The sequence below is a fragment of the Bombyx mori genome, chromosome 17 (assembly GCF_030269925.1).
Source record: "Bombyx mori chromosome 17, ASM3026992v2".
NCBI classification, from domain to species: Eukaryota; Metazoa; Arthropoda; class Insecta; order Lepidoptera; family Bombycidae; genus Bombyx; species Bombyx mori.
Window position 1 is genome coordinate 7236297 of NC_085123.1, and position 23010 is coordinate 7259306.

At 34.5% G+C, this 23010-nt stretch overlaps 2 protein-coding genes and 1 pseudogene across 3 annotated transcripts in view; 1 reads left to right on the forward strand and 2 right to left on the reverse strand.

Annotated features, from left to right (window-relative positions):
• Positions 1–23010, reverse strand: part of LOC134200438 (uncharacterized) — a 400183-nt gene that overhangs the window by 29516 nt on the left and 347657 nt on the right. The gene's annotated exons all lie outside the window — the stretch shown is intronic.
• LOC101740363 (uncharacterized) overlaps positions 913–23010 on the reverse strand; it is a 28067-nt gene continuing 5969 nt past the window's right edge. The window contains exons 3-6 of one of the 2 annotated variants that reach the window (XM_038016978.2): positions 17745–17880; positions 10717–10834; positions 4454–4551; positions 913–4099 (exon numbers count right to left, since the gene is read on the reverse strand). In XM_038016978.2, coding sequence (XP_037872906.1) covers positions 3978–4099; positions 4454–4551; positions 10717–10834; positions 17745–17799 — 393 coding nt within the window. In that variant the 5' untranslated portion in view covers positions 17800–17880 and the 3' untranslated portion in view covers positions 913–3977. Of the gene's footprint in view, positions 4100–4453; positions 4570–10716; positions 10835–17744; positions 17881–23010 lie in introns of both variants that reach the window. The other variant, XM_012690117.4, reaches the window with a different exon arrangement.
• Positions 8539–9735, forward strand: LOC134200395 (uncharacterized; annotated as a pseudogene).

Below are 23010 nucleotides of genomic sequence, written 5' to 3' on the forward strand. Positions count from 1 at the left end.
TATTATTAAGTACATATATTAATTTATTCGTGACAAATGACATACATATTATACATATAATTCATACAATAGCATATTTATGTTAAATATGTTTGAGCTTATGTTTTCTTTCAATTCCTAAATGAGCCAAGCCAGACTTTCATTTTCAATATATTTTCTATAGTTATTTACAAATGAGCGTTTTAAAATACCTTTAAATGTTTAAAATTACTGCATTTAATTTGATTACCTCATAAAATTTAATAGAAAAAATGGATTTCGTTGACGATTGGACGATGAAAATAATTGGATTTATTTATTTAAGCTTTTAATATTTATTTAGTAATAACAATTTAACCTACTGAGTTTCTTACCAAATCTTCTCAGTGGGTGTCAATTTCTATTTGGTGGTAGATTCAGCGCAGCACCGCTCTTGCCAGGACAGATATTATCAAAGTCTCTCAAAGTCCCATACAAACAACCTGTCAGTTTCGTTCTTTATGTTTTTATTTTCAATAAAAGCCAATTTTTTTTTATATTCTCCGAATAAGCAACTTATTTATTGTTACAATTAAATGAACACCCATTTCTTCAATAGGAAATTTGTTTCAGAATAATAAAAATGTGTAAAGTCTATTTTTAGCATTAAACTTAAAGCTGTGTGACGGTAATTATGTATTAGATTTAATTATAGAACTTGAAAATCTACGAGCATTGAATCAAAATTACGTGGAGCCGGTTAAATCTAATGGGCTTGAGATATCGCACTGATAATAGAAAGTGATAAACTATAAAAATATAATTCGTTATTAAATAGTATTAAAATCATTGAAGGTCTTATCAGGCTCATTTACAATGTGTAATGATTTTTGTAGCTCAGTATTGTGATGTGTGCCATAAAATATTAACTGAACGAGGAACATAAAAAAAATATAGTTTTATTATTTAATTTTATTATTTTAGTGAAAGTTTTTAGTAGTTGAATATTTACAAATGTCTATAGATTCTATCGGAATAAACAGTAAAATAATGTTGCAAATAAGCAAAAAGCGCATAGAATAACACAGCTATGAAAAGCCTATTAAAATACCGTACAAACATAGAAAAAAATATGACAAAAGTACCTTAGCAATTTCATAATACAATTAATTCTATTGCTCAATTTAATTAGCTTTATTGTATCATAAAAACTATCAAAAATTAAACAATTGCATTCGCTTGTGTTACGTTTTATGTTACAATGCTAATTGTAACATATTGTTTCGCACAATATTAAAGTATGATGCCCGTGTACCTACGTGACATAGTATATTCACCTAGCTATATATAAATTTACACAATACTTAAAAAACTTTGACTATTCAGTCGGGTTCCTTAAATTTACAAAAACTTCACTAATTTTATCGGTTAACAAAGTGATTTATCTTAAGATGAAGACATACTATAATCCACAATCTCGTGGGGCTTAATAGTCTTTATACTTTGGTATGTAACACTTGACACTTTTTTTTTTAAATACAAAATGTAAGAAAATCATTTTTTATAATACTTATATGGTTTTGCCTCCACTCACACCCACTTTGAAACTTCAAATCCCAATGATTTGAAGTTTCAAATTGGAAATGAATCACCGGTGTCTTATAACCCAATATCTAAGCTTATATTTTTCTAAGTATTTTAACGTATTCCTACAAAGGGTACGCATATGCGCACGAATATGTGACACGAACAACACTTGAATAAAATAATCACATCTACAAAATTTAATCAAATTCTAAAACATTGAGCGTATGTAATGCATGACGATGTTAAATTGGATCCTGTTTTTACATTTCATTTTTATAAACACAAGACATGTTTACAATTGTACGAGTTGGAGAGATAGGATGTTTGAGGAAGGAAAATATTCGTCTTTTTGTTGAAATAAGTAAATAAGGAAATACATAAAATTATTTTTGGTTGCTTGATTCGAGATCCGAATTAATAACAAGATAAAAACAAAAACTTTTGCTACTTTTATCACATTAATTCATGGAATTCTTTATTTATGTTAAACCTCAAACTTAACCAGTGTGTGCATATGCGAATTTTGCACTTCTTACAAATTTTTTCAAATCGTTGGTTGCGTAATGTTGATCATCGAACTTTTTTCTTAACAATACTTTTGCACAACAAATTTTAGAGATTTTTTGCTCGTAAAATTAATTACAAAATACACATGTACAAAGCTTTCGAGTTACAATTTATCGTCATGTTTTTACTGTGACTAAATCTGCAATGGATTGATGCCGTATAAGCACAAATTAATAAATAGAGTTCTACTTTTCAAAGCAAAAGAACAAATATTTCCTGTAGGCGGATTTAGTTTATATTTTCGTAGACAATCTTTTCTTATGTATGGAATGGTAAGAAAATTCTGGCATACTCTCTCAATGAATCTCTGTTTTACCAAATATTCAATACATGTACAGTACACAAAATTACAAACGCGCAAAATTACAGTTCGCTTCTATTAATTATCTACAGAGCCCTTACAAAAGCTATAAGACTAGGGTTGACAGTTTGCTGTAAAAGTGAAAGTCAAAATATGTAGAATAAATTAGCAGAAGTCGGGCTTTTGCTTAGGACCCGTACCAGAAAATATACAAGTTTATTAATGAAAAATAAACAAACTATTAAAATTAGTAAAAGTTTTTTGTCAGATAAATCTGATTCTAGCATGACTCAATAATTTGAATTTGTGTACTGATAACTGATACGACTTCTTCTTTCTAGCAAATAATATTTTGACATTACAGTTAGCGTTATTATTAATATTCGAATGTCGTTGTCTTTCAGTGTTAGTGCTTATTCTATTGTGATAGTGATTTTGAATATTTCTACAAATTCAATTGACGTTAATATTAAAGTCGTTTGGTCCTAGCTCTTTCTTATTTATGATGATTATACTGCATCTTAATATTAAAATGAAATTATGGAAGAAGCAGGACACTTTGTGAAAGAATGCTTGACAGGTCTGGTGCCTTCCAAAGAGTGAAGAGCACTCGTTAAAACCTATTGTTAATTACGTCCCTCTCAAAGTCTATAGAACGGTAAAGGCACGGTTATGATGTGTATTGCACTTACGGGATTACTTGTCCGTAGAACAGACAGAGATAAGAGTTTTCTCTAAATGGTTCAAAACACTTTCTAAACTACAATTCAAATCGAGGAAAGCATATAATTTTCAAGGCACATACTTTTAGAAAAAATAGTATCGGTACAAAGAAGTACATGTGCACCACGCTTAAGGTATGTAAGATCAAATGAGTTCATGTAAGAGCAATTACTAGAAGCAAAGTCTACGACTAAACGATTTAGATACACAACGAGCCTTTAATAATTACAAGTTCGTAATCCCTAGGTCACCGATCTAGGCGCGGCCAGGTGGACCCATTGTAACATATTTCATAATTACTTCCATTAAATATTACATGCACATTTCGAACGACTTTTGACTAGAGGGTAAAAATCTAAATCAAAGCTCTTAAAGTTCTTCACAAATGCTTACCTGCACTTTATCACCATTTTTACTAATATACGTACGAAGTTATATTAGAGTTTAAAAATTCATCCGAATAAATACACAACCACAATATACATCAGAAAGCGTTGCAATTGTTTACGAAACGCTGAATATTTCCGAGTTTTTATTTATTTATTAATCAATTATCGCACACTCTACCGTTTGTTACTGTGGAAATGTGGTTTCCGTTAGTCTTTTCGTGAACACGACAAGAGTGATGCGTGTGCTCCGGTCAGAAAACTGTAGGTCTATGTCTCCCGTCACAGACGAAGCTCGGACAGGTTTCTTGACAGAAGTGACGGGCGGCGTGCAGTAAAGTCGGAGCGCGCGGCGGCAACACCGGCGACAGTGAGCCCGCGCCCAACGGACTCTCCCTGTCGACGGGTGCGGACGGCGGGCGCTACACGTGCGTGCACGCGCCCGCCGCCACGGGTCAGCCGCCAGCCAGCGCGTCCTCCGGCTCCGGAGACCAGCAGTTGTCCGATAGCCAGCACCCCACCACCACGGTCACGAACCCGATCAGGAGGGCCAATATTATATAAACTTCTGCGTTTCCTGTGCGATACAAAAATAAAACAATTAATGAAATTTGAACGTTTTTTTTTATTGCCCTTGTAGGCAGACGAGCATACGGCCCACCTGATGGTGAGTGGTTACCGTCGCCCATGGACTTCAGCAATGCCAGGGGCAGAGCCAAGCCGCTGCCTACCGCTAAATTGTATTGTAATTGTAATTGAATTGTTTTTGGTGTTCATTATTAGTTTTATTAGAGTAGATAGTAAGATATTACCGAAACCATTTATACCACCACGACGTGGATTAATAATTTATGGCATCTTCCAAGAGCAATCCTTAATTATTATTATGTGACACTGAATATAAATTTTAAGATTTTGATGATGTTCTAACCCAATTGCTTTCGAATGCCAAGTGGCTGTCGGCTGCGCCAAAGTGAATTGATGAGAGTGGGATCTCCTCGCGTTCGCCAGTCACGATACCCTCTCCCTCTGGAATATTGGCTGAATCTGCGTACAAACACGACCACATTAAAGCAATAATTTGTAATGATGTAGCGTTTTCCTTTTAATTATTGCAGAAGTTCTCTAGTTTACGATGTCATAAAATTAATAACGTTATTGAGGCAGATATACGATAGGGAATCCTGAAATTTATACAGTAAAGGATAACATTATATCATAGTGGTAACTCTTTAGGATTATTCAATCCCAGAAAAGGCATGTGGCCAAGCCATCAAAGCTGAAGCATTCATCCACATAAATTGGACATTAAAAACATTATTTTTAGCAAAAAAGCGAAATTGAATTGTTGGTACATTCAATTTTGAAAAGTTACTGCTTGTGCTAATTACACATGCTAATGCAATTAAACTACCGTGGTGAGAAATATATATGTATACGAAAGCGAATCAAAAGTTATACACAAAACATTCCAGTTGATACAGTTAAAAACCATTAATTTAAGAAATCAAGCTGCTCGCTTATGAGATGTTTTGTTTTACAAAACAATTCAATTTCGCAGCTCTGTACGATTTATGTACTTTGAAAGTATTATAAAAACTTGTAGAGTATAATATTCTTAATGTAAATTCACGTTTTCAATTTCATAGATGTAACGGGATAATAATACTTCTACTAAGTTATTCAGAACAAAATCTAACGCTTACATAAATGGAATTGTTCTTAATTGATGTATTTTTTTTAATTTCTTTTATACAACTGTATAACTGTAAATAAGGTTAAAATATTCCGGTAATTATCGCAATGACTACTCATGTGTAAAACGTGCATATCAATGTTAATCAATAAAATGTTTCTATCATGCAGCGTAATCTAATTCATCCATCGGCCACATTCGATGGCTTATTCATTTCGGGTTTAGCTCCTATTTATTGAAAAAACTTTTTGTAAATTAGTAAATTACTTACTGTAAATATCTCGTCTCACCGGTTATGTTGCAGATAGTAAAATATTCAGTACATGTAATGATGAAATATTTTACTTAGAAAATAATTGATAATTTTTATTAATGTATGAATGATATATTGATGGACAAAAATAATTTCATGTAAATTAGTATAGTAGTCGTTTGTGTGGGGGATTCTCATTTTAACTTGAACGATAGCTAATATCACAAAAAGATAAGGCTGTTATGGTTGATTATATTCGTATTTAAATTAACGATCTACGTCTGGATATCTGAAATGATAGCGTCGTTCAAAAGTGATCGTGCTTATTATATCGTATATATGAACATAAGTTATACATACTCGTATGATGTTACGATCTTAGAATGTAATAAATCTAAATTGAATAGCTTGGTACAGCTTACGGCAATACTTTAAAAGTGATGTGGCCCACTGAATAATAGGTATTTGTCATTTGTTCTTAAATTTTACTCGGATAGCAGTAAGTCTTTATAACACAACACGAGTACTATGATTTTAATTTCAGATTTCAGTCTAACAACACACAACGTATCTGCAAAATGGCCCTTGCTTTCACCCATTCGACTCGCTGTTGGACCAATCTCATCAATTAACTAAATCTAATTTGTGAAGGAATGAGAATGCGTGTCGCCGTACTTGTACCGCCATTGTTTGTTATTTTAAGTTAGTCTAATTACATCCATCACCAAAAGTAATGTTTTACAATTAAAAATATGAAGTAGTGTAGTGTCACAATTTGTCTAGATATATTTTATTTATTCATTGCATAGATGGATTAAGGTGGTTATCGCAGGTCATAGATGCCACAAAGTAAATTCCATCGCCTACAGTTAAACATGAGGTCGATCTTAAATACATGTAAAGAAAAACCGTTTTTATGTAATTTTTATATAAAACCTTTTTAGTTAAAAAAAAAGGATTTTTCTTATATAGATTGACTGAACTCTCTATCATTGAGAAAACAGACGAGTTTAGTTTTATTCAATTTAATAATACTACATATGCAAAATAATTTGTGGAAAATAAAGGCTTTAAATGTTTTTTTCTTAATATTGTACAGAAAACGCAATTATTTTATTATTGTTTAACCATTTTTAGAATATTCCACATCATTATATTTGTACAACGGTTTTCCCATCATTCAAATCGGAACACATGACTGCTTTGCCACAGAAATAAGCAATATAACTCATACTTTCGTTCAATATTTCATTCAACATGGGATTCAATATGCCCTCAGGGGTAAGTATGAGTTAAGTATGAGAGTACTATAATATACGTACGTATTAGTGAATTCATGAAACAATTCCACGAGATTAGGACTAATTTGAGCAAATGTCAAGCAAGTCTCAACACCTATTTATATGAATGAGATTTATATTTCTTAGAAATCTGTTTTACTAATGATAGTTTAATGTCCATTTCACGAAAGTCAGGAATAAGGTACACGAGTGACGAGTTTTATTTATACAGCAGGCAAATTCGAGCGTAGATGATGAATATGAAAGGTTTCGCTTTATACAGTTTCTTGCGAAAAGTCATCGCGGTCGCTACGAAAATATGGGCCTTATACTGGCAACGGGCTTATAAATGTAAAGAAAAACCTTCATAGTCTAAAACTCTTTAGTTTTATAAAAAGGATTTTTCTTATATGTCATTTAGTGAAGTTTGACATTCAGTAAAAAGAAAGTTCAGTTTGTTAAAAATAATAATTTTATGAAATTAAGGGCTTTAAATGTTGTTTTCTCATTATACACATAACAGAAAACGCAATTAAGTCTTTTATTGTTTATTTATTCTGGAGTACCCAATATCATTATATAAATACTTAAAGTACGTTGGTACTCATGTTGACGAATTAATAAAGTTCCCGTGCCCATTGTCATAAATTAATTTAATTTCATTTATTAAATTAATGTGACAAACTTCAATGGAATCGAAATGAAGAAAAGAAAGGATGTTTTGAAATTATTTAGACATCAAACACTGCATTTTTTGTTTTATTACAGCCAGTTTCGTATTGAAGCTAATTTAATCCTAGCTTAATAAATTTTACTTGTGACTTGTAACTTTTATTTTTAACTAGCATTTGCTTTATGATTGTTCCAAAATTTAGTTGAAATACTACGAACAATTATTATTTGAATTGAAAATATTCAGATAACTGAACCCAGATCTCCATTTCATTAAAATATGTTTGATTCTTTTTTCGTTGGACCAATTTTACTATGTAAAATCATCTTTTTTTTTCAGTACATACTACATGATAACATTTTTGATACTGAAAACCTATTCTTGGGTTAGATTTTATCCGTCCACGATTACGGGCATCGGAGGTTTTTATCTTCTTTATTTTACAAAGCAACTTTTGGATCCGATACAAGATGAGCTCTTATTTTAAATAAATACATTTATTTTATTCAGAGAACCGCATTCTAAATAGATGTTATAACATAACTAGTGTATTCTGCACCTTATTTAACTATTTAAGTTATATTCCTTTATTTCAACTTACATTAATAGTCAATGATCAATTCTCTATGTTCTAATCATTTTCGCATTCCTCTTTCACACGGCCGTTGCTCTCAATAATTTTAAGTTGTATCTGAATTACTTAATACGGTTCATTGAATTGTATAATACCATAAACGCCTGAGACTATAAAAACAAAGCCCTTTGATAATCTCTGGATTCTATATTAGACAATCGATTAAATCACTGCGTATGTATTATTACGTATTACGTACGTATGTATTATTTAACGAACACATTACCAGCATTTCGTTGTTTTTTACTCGCAGTCTAGCCGACATTTCAGCTCCGCACAAAATGTGTGTTTAAATTAACGTTTTGGTGAAATTTCTAGTTTTAAGGACTTTCTTAACAACGGATCTAGCCTTAGTCCTATTAACACACATTTTTTAATATAATTTTTTTGGTTTGAAACGTTGACATTAAACTTTTGTCAAAGTGTTTGTCAAACTTAGTTTCCAGTGTTCCAATATTCGAATGTTCATTATGTAAAAAAATAGCTTTTTTTGATACTATGCTTTGGTAATTGAAAGTACACCTGCCTATCGTGCTTATTATTTACAACAATACTGTATAGAAATTCAATGAAAACGGTATCGGGAATAGATGATTTGTTTGTGGTTCCAAACTCATTTTTTTTGTTGTTGTTAGATTGGCACAGCTGTTTTACATTTTGACGTAGAATTTGAGTTGCATCCCGTATATATGTGCTTGGCACAGCTGTTTTACATTTTGTGCAGAGTTTGAGTTGCCACCCGTATATATGTTCTCTTATTCAATACAATGCTTTTTTCGTTATATCTTGCGAATTTCATAGAGTTTGCCTTGATTTTTAGATAGCCGATGGAATTTCGTGTTCGGACTCACCGACAACATTATAGAAAGTTCACTGTAAATTGACTTTATCCAAACACAGCACGTGTATGAGTAGTAGAAAGCATTCAAAAGCGATCGAGACGTGATGGAACATTTGCCTCGCTCTGATGAGACATCAACGTCTGCAACTAAAGTTAACATCGCAAAAAGGAAGGAAATAGTAAATGAAAATCCTCATTATAGTTTGAGAGAGATAGTCACCGAGCTTTCTGTGTCTCACAAGTCGATTATTTAAAAGGGTAGGGCGCTTTTAAATGATCACTTGGGTATGAAACATCTTGCCACACGACTAGCCTCAAAAGACCTGAATTTTCTCGAAAGTCATAATGGCATAAGAGTCGGCGCGGTCATGCTAGAACGAATCTTTGACTATAGCGGTGTTGTACACTCGGAATCCTTACCGAAAGTTCAAAGGGTAAATAAAAATATTATTTGAGCGCTATGGGGCATTTAATAGAGCAAATGCGACGAAAAAGGCTAGATTTGTGGAAAGAAAATTCTAGGAATTTGTACCACGAAAATGCACCTTCGCACAAGGCCATAATTGTTAGCAAATTTTTAACCAAAAACACAATAAATACCATCGACCGACTTTTATTCTTTTTCCTGAACTCAAATTACTATTTCGCGGCACCCGTTTTCATTCGGTAAAAGACATAAAGAAGAAATTCGCGGCGAGAACAGAACTCAATTTCGGAAAAGCGTTTAAAAATATTTTGATTATTGGATTATTCGTTGGTAAGTGTATCGTTTCTGATGCAGCATACTTTGAAGGTGATAAAATAAATTTTGATGAATAATAAACATTTTGTGTATTTTCCCGGTTCTTTCTTGACCAAGTAGTACATATATTTCAGATAAAACGATACTGTATTTACATAATATATTTTATATAAATTTCCGGCCGGATTGCAATTACGTGACGAAGCATCACTGAGAGCGACTCGACAGATTTGCCGGAATTCTTTAGTTCGTAATTGTCAGGACAAGGCCAGTATGAGCTTTTTTTAATTCATTTGAGGTATGTTCTTAGGAGAATTTTCATACAATTGTCATTAGTCACAATGAAGCGTTAGTGTTTCAGTAGTTTTACTAATTGAAACTCTCAGTTTTGCTTCTTCTGAGAGTTTAGCCTTAGTTTAGGCTTAGCTTAGGCTGCGACGTCATGACAGCATTTCTAAGCAGCTGTATTCCATCTTTAAACGTTTATTGGTTTTTACAAATTCAGTATTTTGCCCCGCAATTGATTTTGTATTATTGACATTTTGAGGATAATTAACTGACCATGTCTAATTTTTGCTGTTGATTACATTTTCTTTTATTGCCCTTGTAGGCAGACGATCATACGGCCCACCTGATAGTGAGTGGTTACCGTCGCCCATGGACTTCAGCAATGCCAGGGGCAAAGCCAAGCCGCTGCCTACCGTCACATACACTAAATTAGCAATTCACAAGAAAAAAGACTCTTTAAAACACACAGGAGAAAATGATACTTGACTATTTTGTCTTTGCCCGTTTTTTGATAGATAGGTAAGTAGGTATTTTATTATTCTAGGGTGACATTTTAGTCTTAAAAATTAAAATAACACACATAATCAATACAGTACAAACAGTTAATTGGAAGCAGTCAGAATTATTTGTTTGAGTGACGTTATTACGACACCTATTACAATTTAATATTCTAGTGACATGTCATTTATACCATTCGGGCGTATGTTATTAAATTAGGGGTTTGGCTCATATGTGACGTTAAGTGGGACATTAAAAAAGAATAAGTAAGATAATCGTTTGAACGTACCTTCGGACGCCGCCGATGCCGGCGGGCGGCGAGGTGGAGTGTGGCACCCCGGGGGGGACCTGCGCGCCGCCCTGCACGCCGCCCTGCACGCTGCCTTGCGGCGCGCACACACAACACCCTGTTTAAACAAAATGTACTCACTTACTTCGCCTTCCGAATTACGTTAAAAATTTAAACCGACCTATGTAAAGGGATCCTTTCTCAGCTCTAGTTACTGTGACGTCACTTTCATGAAAGGGAATTTAGATGAAACTGGATTAAAATTGTAATTTCCGCCACGGGTTTCATATTTTTATTTTTTTATTACCTAGACTTTTTTACTGGTGGTAGGACCTCTTGTTAGTCCGCGCGGGTAGGTACCACCACCCTGCCTATTTCTGCCGTGAAGCAGTAATGCTTTTCAAATCAAATCAAATCAAATCAAATCAAAAATTTTTATTCAACATAAATGAAAGTACATACTTGTTGAACGTCAAAAAAACTACCGCCAATTCACAAGAACTAGCCTCCGTCCTGAGAAGAATTGGCAAGAAACTCAGCGGGCATGTCTTTTTTTTTTTACATATGAAATTATTATTTATTTATTTTTTAATATTAGATTATTTTTTTTAATATGAATTTTTTACAATGAGTAATATAACGTAACAATTACTACAATATTGAAATGCCTGGAGCGTGCAACTCATTCCCACTTTGTGCAATCTTCTAGATAATCATTGACTTTATAATAAGCTTTATTGCACAGATGTTCTTTAATAGTTTTCTTAAACCTATGTATATGTAGGTTCTGAACATCTTGTGGGATTTTGTTGTACTTGTTTGTTGCACAGACAAACACCCGAATGAATTTCGTATCTTATGTAACCTACTCATCGGCACAACAAGCTTGTGTTTGTTCCTAGTATTTCTATTATGTATGTCCGACTGTTTAGGAAACTCCTCAATATGTTTACGAACATACATCAAATTTTCAAAAATGTACTGGGATGGCATAGTAAGAACTTTAATTTCTTTAAATTTTTCCCTCAGGGATTCCCTTGAGTGCATGTTATAAATAGCACGTATAGCTCTTTTCTGCAGAATAAATATCATTTCTACATCGGCCACATTGCCCCATAGCAAAATGCCATAGGACATGACACTGTGGAAGTAACTAAAGTAAACTAAACGAGCCGTGTCCGCGTTTGTTAACATTCGAATTTTTTTTACTGCGTATGCTGCAGAGCTGAGCTTACTCGCCAATTTATGAATATGAGGTCCCCATTGCAGTTTGGAGTCCACTGTTATACCAAGAAATACGGTTGACTCAACAAGCTCCAATGATTCCTCAGAAACAATTACATCACTCTCCACTTGTCTCACATTTAAAGATGGTTTAATACATTTTAAAGTAAATTTAATACATTTAGTTTTCTTACTATTCAATAATAGGTTATTGATACGGAACCAATGAACCACACACGAAATCGCATCATTCACTTCGTCATAGACTTGTAATTGTCGTTTAATTTTAAATAATAAAGATGTATCATCTGCGAATAATACGACCTCGTGTCGGGACTCAATAAAACTAGGTAAATCGTTTATATATATTAGAAATAAAAAAGGACCCAAAATGGAACCCTGAGGTACACCCATTTTCAACAAGGTGCCTGAAGATCTATTACCTTTCACATCTACTGTTTGTATCCTTCCTGATAAATAGGAAGTAATAAGTTCCAATGCACCATCCCTAATACCATAGTGATGTAGTTTCCTCACCAATGTTTCATGTTCAACACAGTCAAATGCTTTGGACAAGTCACAGAAAATTCCAAGACAATCATGCGATTCCTCCCAAGATTTAAAAATATTTTTGAGTAGATAAGCACCTGCATCAGTTGTAGAGCGACCCCTGGTAAACCCGAATTGTTTATTATGAAGCAGGTTATTTGAATTACAATGTTCTAAAAGTTGTGTCAAAATAATTTTTTCAAATATTTTACTCAACGTAGGGAGTACTGAAATAGGTCTATAGTTAGAGGGGTCATCAGTACTACCAGATTTAAAAAGAGGTATCACTTTACTATGTTTCATTAAGTCAGGAAATACACCACACCTAATACAATCATTAAAAATACTAGCAAGATGAGGAGCAATAATGTCTATTACAGACTTCAAAACCTTTACTGATATTCCCCACAAGTCAACTGTATTTTTTACATTAAGGCTATTAAAACTTTTTATTATATTGCTTGAATTAATTTCCTTAAATTTAAAAATTTCATTACATTTGTCGACATGGTTATGCAATAATATTTCAGCTGCTGTGGGGGATGAATTTAGAGAAGTGGTAGTTGAAACTGGAATATCAGAGAAAAACTTTTCAAAAGCATTAGCCACATCTTCATGACTAGTTACCAATTTATCATCTATTTTTAATGAGAATTCTTGGTGGCTATTTCTGACTTTTCCACTTTCTCTACCAATGATGTTCCAAGTCATCTTTATCTTGTCAGGGGCATTTTTTATTAAATCACTTAAATGTAAAGATTTTGCCGCTAAACAAACTTTTCTAAATAGTTTTGAATAGTTCCTGACATATTGATGAAATGTTTCATCATTATTATAAGCTTTTTCAGAGTACAGATCATATAACTTTTTTCTACTTTTGTACACTCCGGTGGTGGCCCACTCGCTGAACACTGTTTTGTTTTTTAATGTTACAGTTTTAGGAATAAATACATCAGTAAAGACCAAATTAATTCTCTCAAACATATTCTGGTATGACAAATTTGGGTTTTTGTTATAAATAATTTCTGAATGTTCTTGCTTAATATTATTTCTAAACTTCTCAATTCGTTTTTTATTAATAGGAACAATCACAAGAGTATTTTTATCTTTAGAATTCATATTAGATTCAAAAGACACAAATTGTCCACTATGGTCTGATGTTAACTGATTAATAATTTTTTTGTTAATCGGTGTTACATTTGTAAATATGTTATCTAAACATGTTGCCGATGTGGTTGTTGTCCTAGTAGGCTCTAAAAATAAGTTTGGGAGGTTATATGACTTTAACAGTGTTCTGAATCTAATAGTGGCATTTGTGTTTTCTAAAAGATTAATATTAAAATCACCACATACAAAAATTTGTTTATTAGAGACAGAAAGCTTTAGCAATACATTTTCCAAAATTTTTTCAAAAGAATCATATAACGCATCAGGAGGTCTGTAGACGCAGACAACAATGAGGTGCTCAAGCTCAACACAGGAAATTTCAATAATTCTCTCAACAGAGAGGGCCACTACATCCTTTCGTTCCTTACATTTCAAACATTTACTAACGAGAATCAGTGAGCCACCGCGAATAGCGTTCTCTCTGCAGAAGGAACTTGACAACTGGTGATCATTAAAATTAAACAATAATTCATAGTTTCTAAACCAATGCTCAGTGACACAGAATACATTAATATTATGCATATTTAAAAACATTTCAATTTCTAGCTCTTTACCCATCATCCCTTGTAAATTTTGATGCACCAAATTGAATATGTTAATAATTGAAACGTTAACGTCTTTTGATGGGTATAATCTAGTTGTTGTATTAATAGATTTGTAATTGCAAGAGTGTGACTCCTTTGTCTTACTAATTAATTTAAATTGGAAGCAGATTCCAAAGTCTTAAAACATGTCATATTTTTTTCCTGCTCAATAGAAGCAGGTATTTTTTTAGCTAAATTTATAGCTAGGAAATTGTGTATAAAATACTGTAGCGATGTTGCTACTTGTCTAAAATTTTTATTAGTTAATTTAAATATGTCATTTTTTGATGTCCTTAAATATCGACATTTTATTATATTATTTATGTCTATTAATTTAAATGCATATTTTTTGGATGTCAAGATGCAGTTATTATTATCAAAAGCATTATAAATTGCATTATTAATATTAAATCTAATTTCGGTTTGAAGGGTGGGGCAGTCGTTGTAACTATACTTGAGACCTTAAAACTTATATCTCAAGGTGGGTGGCGCATTTACGTTGTAGATGTCTATGGGCTCCAGGAACCACTTAACACCAGGTGGGCTGTGAGCTCGACCACCCATCTAAGCAATAAAAAAAAAACACATTTCAATAAAACAAAAACAGCTATAAATATTGTTTTGAATTCGTTATTTCTTGATTCAAAATTTGCAAAAGCATTATCGAATTGTTCGATGAAAATCCTTATTGTTCAGTTTGCGATCATGTTACTATATTCAGCAGTTCGTAATCTCCATAACTTTGTGCTTTCAGAAATTGTACACGAAGAGGAGAGATTCAAAGTTCATCGGAGTGTGGCGAAAACAACGATCAATCAATGATAGATTGACGTAATGTCGGCGTGAATTTGAAAGTTTCTAAGATCGTTTTAATTATTTGACTAATTGACTTTATTATATATTAAGTATAATATTTTCATTTCCGAGTACAACATGATGTTAAAGAAAATAAAATGTATACATTTTTCTTGAGAAATATATTTTTTGTATTGCTAATCATTGCTGAGTAGACAATCTTACGAGCCACTAGGTCACTCGAATATAAAATGTATTGTGCAAAAAGTACAACATTAATTGTTTAATTCTGCGCCTACACCTGTCGGATAGCGATGCGTTGCGATTCATTCAGTTTTTGAAGATCGAGTTAAATACCTCGAACAAAGGATCGGGTATACAACTAGAATGTACCTCCAATATGGACTGCCGAGATTAGGCCTCGTTCGAATGACATTAGGGCGTAGACGCACCGCGATCGTGAAATTCGGTTCCTTGCTGGTAGCCACCAGCCAGCGCCTCTGTTAAAGCCTAATTATTCATATCCCCTAATGATTTTAGTGTGCGTGGCCGTCACGTGTTTTATTGTACTAAAATTTGTTTTCCTTGTATGACATACTTTACGTGCATTGTATTAGCCACAGCAACTGTTGTGTTGAGACATTCGTATTTTCTCTATTTGATCTTTTAGAATATTTGGTCAAATTTTAGAATATTGCTTTAAAAATAGAGCGCCCATTCAATTCGGTGTAGGATTATCTTAACCAAACAAACGGTTTATCGCACGAGTCTTAAAAAAAAAATCGGAGCTGTGGAGGAAAACGTAAAAGCGTGGTGACCACTACATACTTTTTTTTTATTGCCTTTGCAAGTAGACGAGCATACGGCCTACCTGATGATGAGTGGTTACCGTCGCCCATTGACTTCAGTAATGCCAGAGGCAGAGCCAAGCCGCTCGCTGCCTGCCGTTTACTTCAAAGAAACCGAAAAGCTCTCAAACATATTTAAATTTTATATATGTCGGCGCAAATATGACTATTTACCTACTTATTATAAAAATAATAATGATTGAATGTGATAATGGAATCATCTGATCATCAATTAATTACTCTGTGTTTATTACGATAAGAAATTGATGTTAAACAGTCCCTTTTATTGTAATTTCAATACTTTAAAAACGTGTAAACACGCTCACGTGTACCAAGCCCTATAAATACGGCCGTACTGTCTAGCGCTTGGTCCGAGCCCACTGAATTTCTCACCGGATCTTCTCAGTGGGTCGCGTTTCCGATCCGGTGGTAGATTCTGCGAAGCACTGCTCTTGCTAGGGTCAGTGTTAGCAACACTCCTGTTTGAGCCCCGTGAGCTCACCTACACACGTTAGGGCGAAGCTGGAATAGCCTCTCCAGGCTATCAGCATAGGTAGGAAAAAAAAAGCGCTTGGTCATTCGTGCCCGAGCCGTAATACAGTACGGATCTCTCTGGAACGTTGTTACGCTCCTCGTGAAATATACGCAGCTCACCAAGTTCTCGTGAAGTTTTGTTTCGAAGCCCAAACATGAGTCATCGTCAAAGAAAGTAATAACCGTTACGTCAGCAAAACATTACGGAGGTTTCTCCTCCGTCATATATTATACAAGATTTTTTTTATTAAGATAAAACTTTACTACTACTATAATACTACTACAAAACTAAACAAATTAAGATGGATACAATTACGAAAATCATTGTTCAAGCATCAACATTAATTTCTAGAAACAAATAAGCGTAGGGCGATCCATTTCACTTCTCGCAGACAAGCACTTTTCAATGTGTCATGAATAGTTGATACTACGGGCCAACAAGGAAAACGGAAGACAGAAGGACAGAAGCTTTCAAACGAGCTTAACAGAACAATTCGTATTATTCATCCATTGTTTTCCTCCACTATAATTCAACAGTGTAGTTTACAATCGACTCCATTCAAATAGACACCCTTTAGTCTACTCACTCCATTTAAGTTCAGGGAAGCATATACAGATTAGAAACTATTATGGGAATTTGTAAACAATTTATTATTTATATTTAGTTAACGGCTAAATATTTCAATATTAGTTATTCTAATAATGCTTAAGGAATTGTGACTGAAATCTTCGTTTTTATTAAATTTCCATTACTTAACTAAAAATATATTATACTTATCTAGTTGGTGAAGATCTTGAGAAGTTAATTCTCTTTTTTGCAATTTTTAAGAAACTTCGGCAGCTAATATTGTGTAAACCCAAATATTGTAAAATTCTGAAAACTGTTTTGTATAACTTTTTAGGATAACTACATTATATGCAGGCTTCGCGATTATTCGTCAAGGCAAAGCTATCAGATAAAATTTACGAATTGGTATATTAAGGCAAACTATTTAATTTGAGCTGATTGTCAAATGTTTTGTTCATTATTGTCAATCGTTATTGTCGAATTGATGATTAGGTAATAAGCTTGAGTAATCTCTTGTGAGTCAGCGCGGGAAGGTACCACCACCTTGCCTATTTCTACCGTGAAGCAGTAATGCGTTTCGGTTTGAAAGGTGGGGCAGCCGTTGTAACTATACTTGAGACCTTAGAACTTATATCTCAAGGTGGGTGGCGCATTTGCGTTGTAGACGTCTATGGGCTCCAGTAACCATTTAATACCTGGTGGGCTGTGAGCTCGTCCACCCATCTAAGCAATAAATAAAAAATAAAAAAAACGACTCACCAATAAATGCTGTGATGGTAGCTAGCGTCAGCAGGGCGGAGCGGCTGCGTGCCATGTCAGCAGGGCATGCCGCGCCGGGCGCACCACGTCATCGCCGCGACATGCTTCCCCGACACACCCGTAACTTAGCTTTTCTCTAGAACAGAAAAAAAAACAAAATGCAGTTTCCAATTCCAAAATTTTATTTATGAATTTCCATTTTTTTTTTAATCCGTAGTGTTAAAATTATGTGGTTACCTAATTTTATTGAGCTGGTATAGACATAGTTCTTTCATAGGGTTATAGTATAAAAAAAACGTATAAAAAACTTCTTCATGTAATGAATTGTCATTTCTTATCGAAGGCGCAAATGCCATCAAAAACTTTATAAATATATATATATTTTATTGCCTAGATGTGTGGACGAGCTCATAGCCCACCTGGTGTTAAGTGGTTACTGGAACCCATAGACATCTACAACGTAAATGCGCCACACACCTTGAGATATAAGTTCTAAGGTCTCAGTATAGTTACAACGGCTGCCCCACCCGTCAAACCGAAACACATTACTGCTTCACTGTAGAAATAGGCGGGATGCTGGTACCTACCCGTGCAGACTCACAAGAGGTCCTACCACCAGTAAATAGATAATAGATGGCTGTTTGTTTTGTTTTTAAAGGAAATGTTTTTTTTTATTGTATTATGAACAGCAGTTATTACGAGTATAATAAATGTAACAGAGAAAACAATAGCGAATCATTGTCGTTACCAACAATGTAAAAATACAACAGGTTGCTCTATATTTAATGGTTATTGCACGAATACAATTAATTTGGCGGTCTGAGTTGCGGACTACAGAAATAGTGAGGGAATTCGTTCAGTTGTATCTCGTAGTGGCCAGGCGTTCTCCCGAATACTGACAAGGGTCACGCTTGCCAAAACATCTGTACAAATGATATCCGGAAAATTTCTCTATGCGGGATTTATTATCTATAGCGACGGCGTGGCTGCGCGAGGGAGACGCCAAGTTTGTTTTGTTGTTAAAATTGTGTTCTATGCAGACTAGTACGTCACTGGAGTCTCTCATGGTGAAATAGATAATGTTATTTATTATTTAATGAGAATAAATAATCATTCTATTATCTGCTGCGATACTTTCATTGAGTCTCTCATACTAGGTTCACTTGTACATATAACGTAGCCATAAGGGCCCGATTCTGATTTCCAAACTGTACAAATTTAAAAATTTATGAGCATAAAATTGGTTTAAATATTTTAAATTATTACTAAATTACAGTGGATTTTCTTCCTTTATATGCTTACTATTAATAATAGAAATTCGTCGTTTTAACTTATTAAAACATATTTAATCAGGGCAAGCAAATGACAATGCTCTTATGCGAGATGTCTGAGAGTAATTTTTCTCTCGAATGTGATGAAGCATATTTGTCTATGTACGATGAGTAAATACTAAAATACAAATTATTTCAGATACTTGGTTAAGTTTTATCTCGCATCTACATCAAATATGTATGTAAATATCCAATTCAGATTTATACATGTTAATCAATAGCGCTCGGAGATTCAATCGATATAATGCTTCTCATACGCTTTAGTCAGCGACAAAATAGGCAACTTCTATGACAGTTTTTCTAACAATTTAAAGCCTTTCCCGTCAGTTTTGGTGTATTTAAAACATGTATGAAAACAATTTCCGAAATTGTCGTGGAAATAATTGCCGATAATATGGCTATAGGCTGGTTGGTAAATTTCAATAAAACGTTATTTTATTCAAGGTATGAAGCTTCACATGGAATTAACGACTAATACTTTGAGCCCCTTACATTTTTTTTCCTACCTATGCTGATAGCCTTGAGGGGCTATTTTAGCTTTACCCTAGCGTGAGCTCTTGGGGTTCAAAGTGTTGCTAACACTGGCCCTAGCAAGAGCAGTGCTTCGCAGAATCTACCACCGGATCGGAATCGCGACTCCCTGAGAAGTTCCGACGAGAAACTCAGTGGGCTGTGTCTATGGGTTAATTTAGTCGTGGAATCCAACGTCGCAAGCGACGGGCTCGGTGAGGATGGTAACCGGTGCTTGAGGTATCTAAAAGCACCGTTAACGGATCGAGAGGATCCGTAATGACGTGCTTAGGGCGACGACGTCGACTGTTTACCATTCGGTCCACAGGATCGGGTATGTAATTTCCGGCGGCCACGACAAGAGGGTTTTCGTGTCGTGCCGCCTTCTCAAAGTAGCGCATTAATGCCTACTGTATACTGATTGAGTCAAGCTCCAGGTCATTATGGAAATTCACATTCCTTAGGAACCATGGTGCTTCAACGGCTATCCTGCAAAAACGGGATTGAATGGCTTGAAGGGGTTTCAAACTAGTGCGGGCTGCGTGAGCGAACACTAACTACACTTACATAGATCATGACGGGAACGTATGCAAGTTTTGTAGAGTGTCATCTTATTACTAGGGGACAATTTACTTCGCTTGCAAATCATGGGATAGAATTTACGTTACGTTCCATAAATATGTTTCAGGATCTAAAAGAATGTAAGTACAATAACATAACAATAAGATTCACGAAACCGCGACGAGCCGTGATGAATGAGCTCGAGCTGGGAACTCACGCAACAACAATGTATGTCACGCACTTGCGAACTCATAACCATTGATTCCAATTTATGAAATACTGATTTCATGTTCACTCTTATGCGGATAGCGCATAACACAAACATTCGTGGGTCGGTATACAATGTGCTTAAATATTTTCTTCTTTCGTGAGAGTTCATGTTAAGGGTTTGTAGTAATAAAGTTTTAATATGTTCGCACACGTGACGTGCCGTAGACAGTGCGATCTTGTTCGTTATTATTTTACTTACCCTTCTCCTTCGTTGTAATAGTGCGAGAAGTTACAGAAAAAAAATACTATTTCTGTAATATCTTGGAGAAGTCTTTTATCTAACAACTTTTTATAAGAGATGTTAGCTAAAATTCTTCATTGCTGAAGTTTTGGATATTGTTAAAAGTTCATTTTTACTGAAAAAATCTCAAACTATGTTCAATCGCGAAAGGCGTGTACAATTGTCACTTAAACAGTGTTCTGTACACGTGTTGTGGGTGTTTCATATCATTTTACTGGTACCAGTTGATGAACTGTACATTCTTAATGGATGTCCAACGCTGGTTTGATTGCTTATTTGTTAAACCACAGAAAGAAGGTTTAATATATGCAAAAAAAAAAAAACACGCGTCTACATAGTGCTTGCGTTTTTACAAAGCCTTAATTTCAAATTAAATATACATGATTAGGTACATTAGACTACCAAAAACTTAAACCTGATAGAAATTCTGTAGGGATAGTTAAAAACAAAAATACCTAGTTATTTATTCATAGTAATACCGACTTAATGACAAACACATTACGTTTCGCTATCTACAGGCTCGTGTTTACGTGTGTATTCGTATATTTATCTCTACGCAAATAGGTTATTATGAGCTTTAGTAAAATGCAGCGGTATCGTAAAAGCAGTTCATGAAATTACTACCATAGTAAATACTTAAATTACCTCGCCATTATTTCCAATCTGCTAGTCGCAAAAATTAGATATTATATAGGATACAATCTATAGAATTCTATAGAGCTTCTCATCTTCTCATTATAAAGACGTTAGTAAAGAAATTTGCGATTGCGTACAGAACCATCTAGGCTGTCCCTTGGCGGATGAGGGGGACGTTGTCTCTTGATCTCTGAATAAGCGTACAAGACGAAGTCATTTAAAGTTCGGCGCTTATGTCTGTACTATAATATCAGAATTCTCTTTCAGATTTTTTGCCTACTTTCCACAACTATGAAGACCATTAAAAAGGGTAAATATGTAAATGTATATACTTTCATTTTTAGCATTTGTCGTCTTCATCAACTGAGAAGCAAATCCAAAAAGCTCACCTTAAAATTCGTTAACAAGAAAACATGCTATAAGAAATACCGTACTGAAGAATTCAGCACAGAACTTTAACGTAATGTGCTAGAGATAAAACCAATTAACTCCGCTTCGGTGGCGGTGAAACTATGGTAAAAAAAAACCCTCTCTACTACGTTCTCGAAGTTCTTTTTATTAATGGATGCTTTTTGCGTTTCATGCAATAAAACTTGACGAACAATTTACTGATTTGTTGCCAGCTTGTTGTCTGCCCGTAATAATAATAATTTAAGTATGAGATGTATGTAGTTTATCCAAGTTTCCGGCACAAGAAAGATTGGTGTACGTACTCTATATTAACACGCTCTTATTAGATAGGTAATGTTTAAAGATTTTGTGGCTGTGTAAGTCTTCTGGTGCATGACGCCGTGCTAGTATGCTGTGTTTCGTTGAGTTTCTGCCAACGAAACTTACGTAAAAATCTTTTAGCGCTTTTGAATGTTGCGCCGAAGGTTGTGGGTTTGACTCTTCACATCGCGCAAACATTCGTGTGATGAACAGATTTATTTGCTCTTTGGTTATTTATTTGCTATATATTTAAACTTTTATAAGTATGCTTGTCAGTCTCTAATACCCACAGCTTATAGTTGGTTTGATGACGTGTTGTGTTATGAGCTCGCACGGGTGGATATCACCGCCTTGTCTATTTCAGTTTAATCTACGTCAGTGCGTCTACGTGGACGGACATCTACGCAACAAAAAGAAATACTTAAGGATTTAACACTGAAGAGTTTTTATAGTTCCACAAAGACGAAATAAGAAGGCGTACCAAAGACGCCGCCATAAAAAAATTAAGGAGTAACTAGAAATCTATTTGTATTTTTTTCGTTTACTCCAATGCCGCTTTTTTTCCTACCTAAGCTGAGAGCCTTAAGAGGCTATTTCAGCGTAACCTTAACTAGTAGGTGAGAGCTCACGGGGCTCAAACCTGACGACGTTGCTAACACGAACCCTAGCAAGAGCCGTGCTTCGCAGAATCTACCACTGGATCGGAAACGCGACTCACTGAGAAGATCCGGCGAGAAACTCAGTCTGAGGGTTAACAATGCCGCCTGATAAATTGCTACTTTTGTACCGCCCCACCTCCTTCGCTCTCCGTTAATACTACGTAGAACTGGCGTAGCGCATCGCCAGAACACGAAACGGCCAGTACCGATTCGTTTCTTTATGACGGCAGCATAAGCACGAAGTTCTTAGTCTAAGTCGATAAAGAGGGTGGGTAATATTTTGCGCTAATATTACAAATAACTTGAATTTTATATCAAAATAAGGTGAACGGCAATAAATTTCAGAA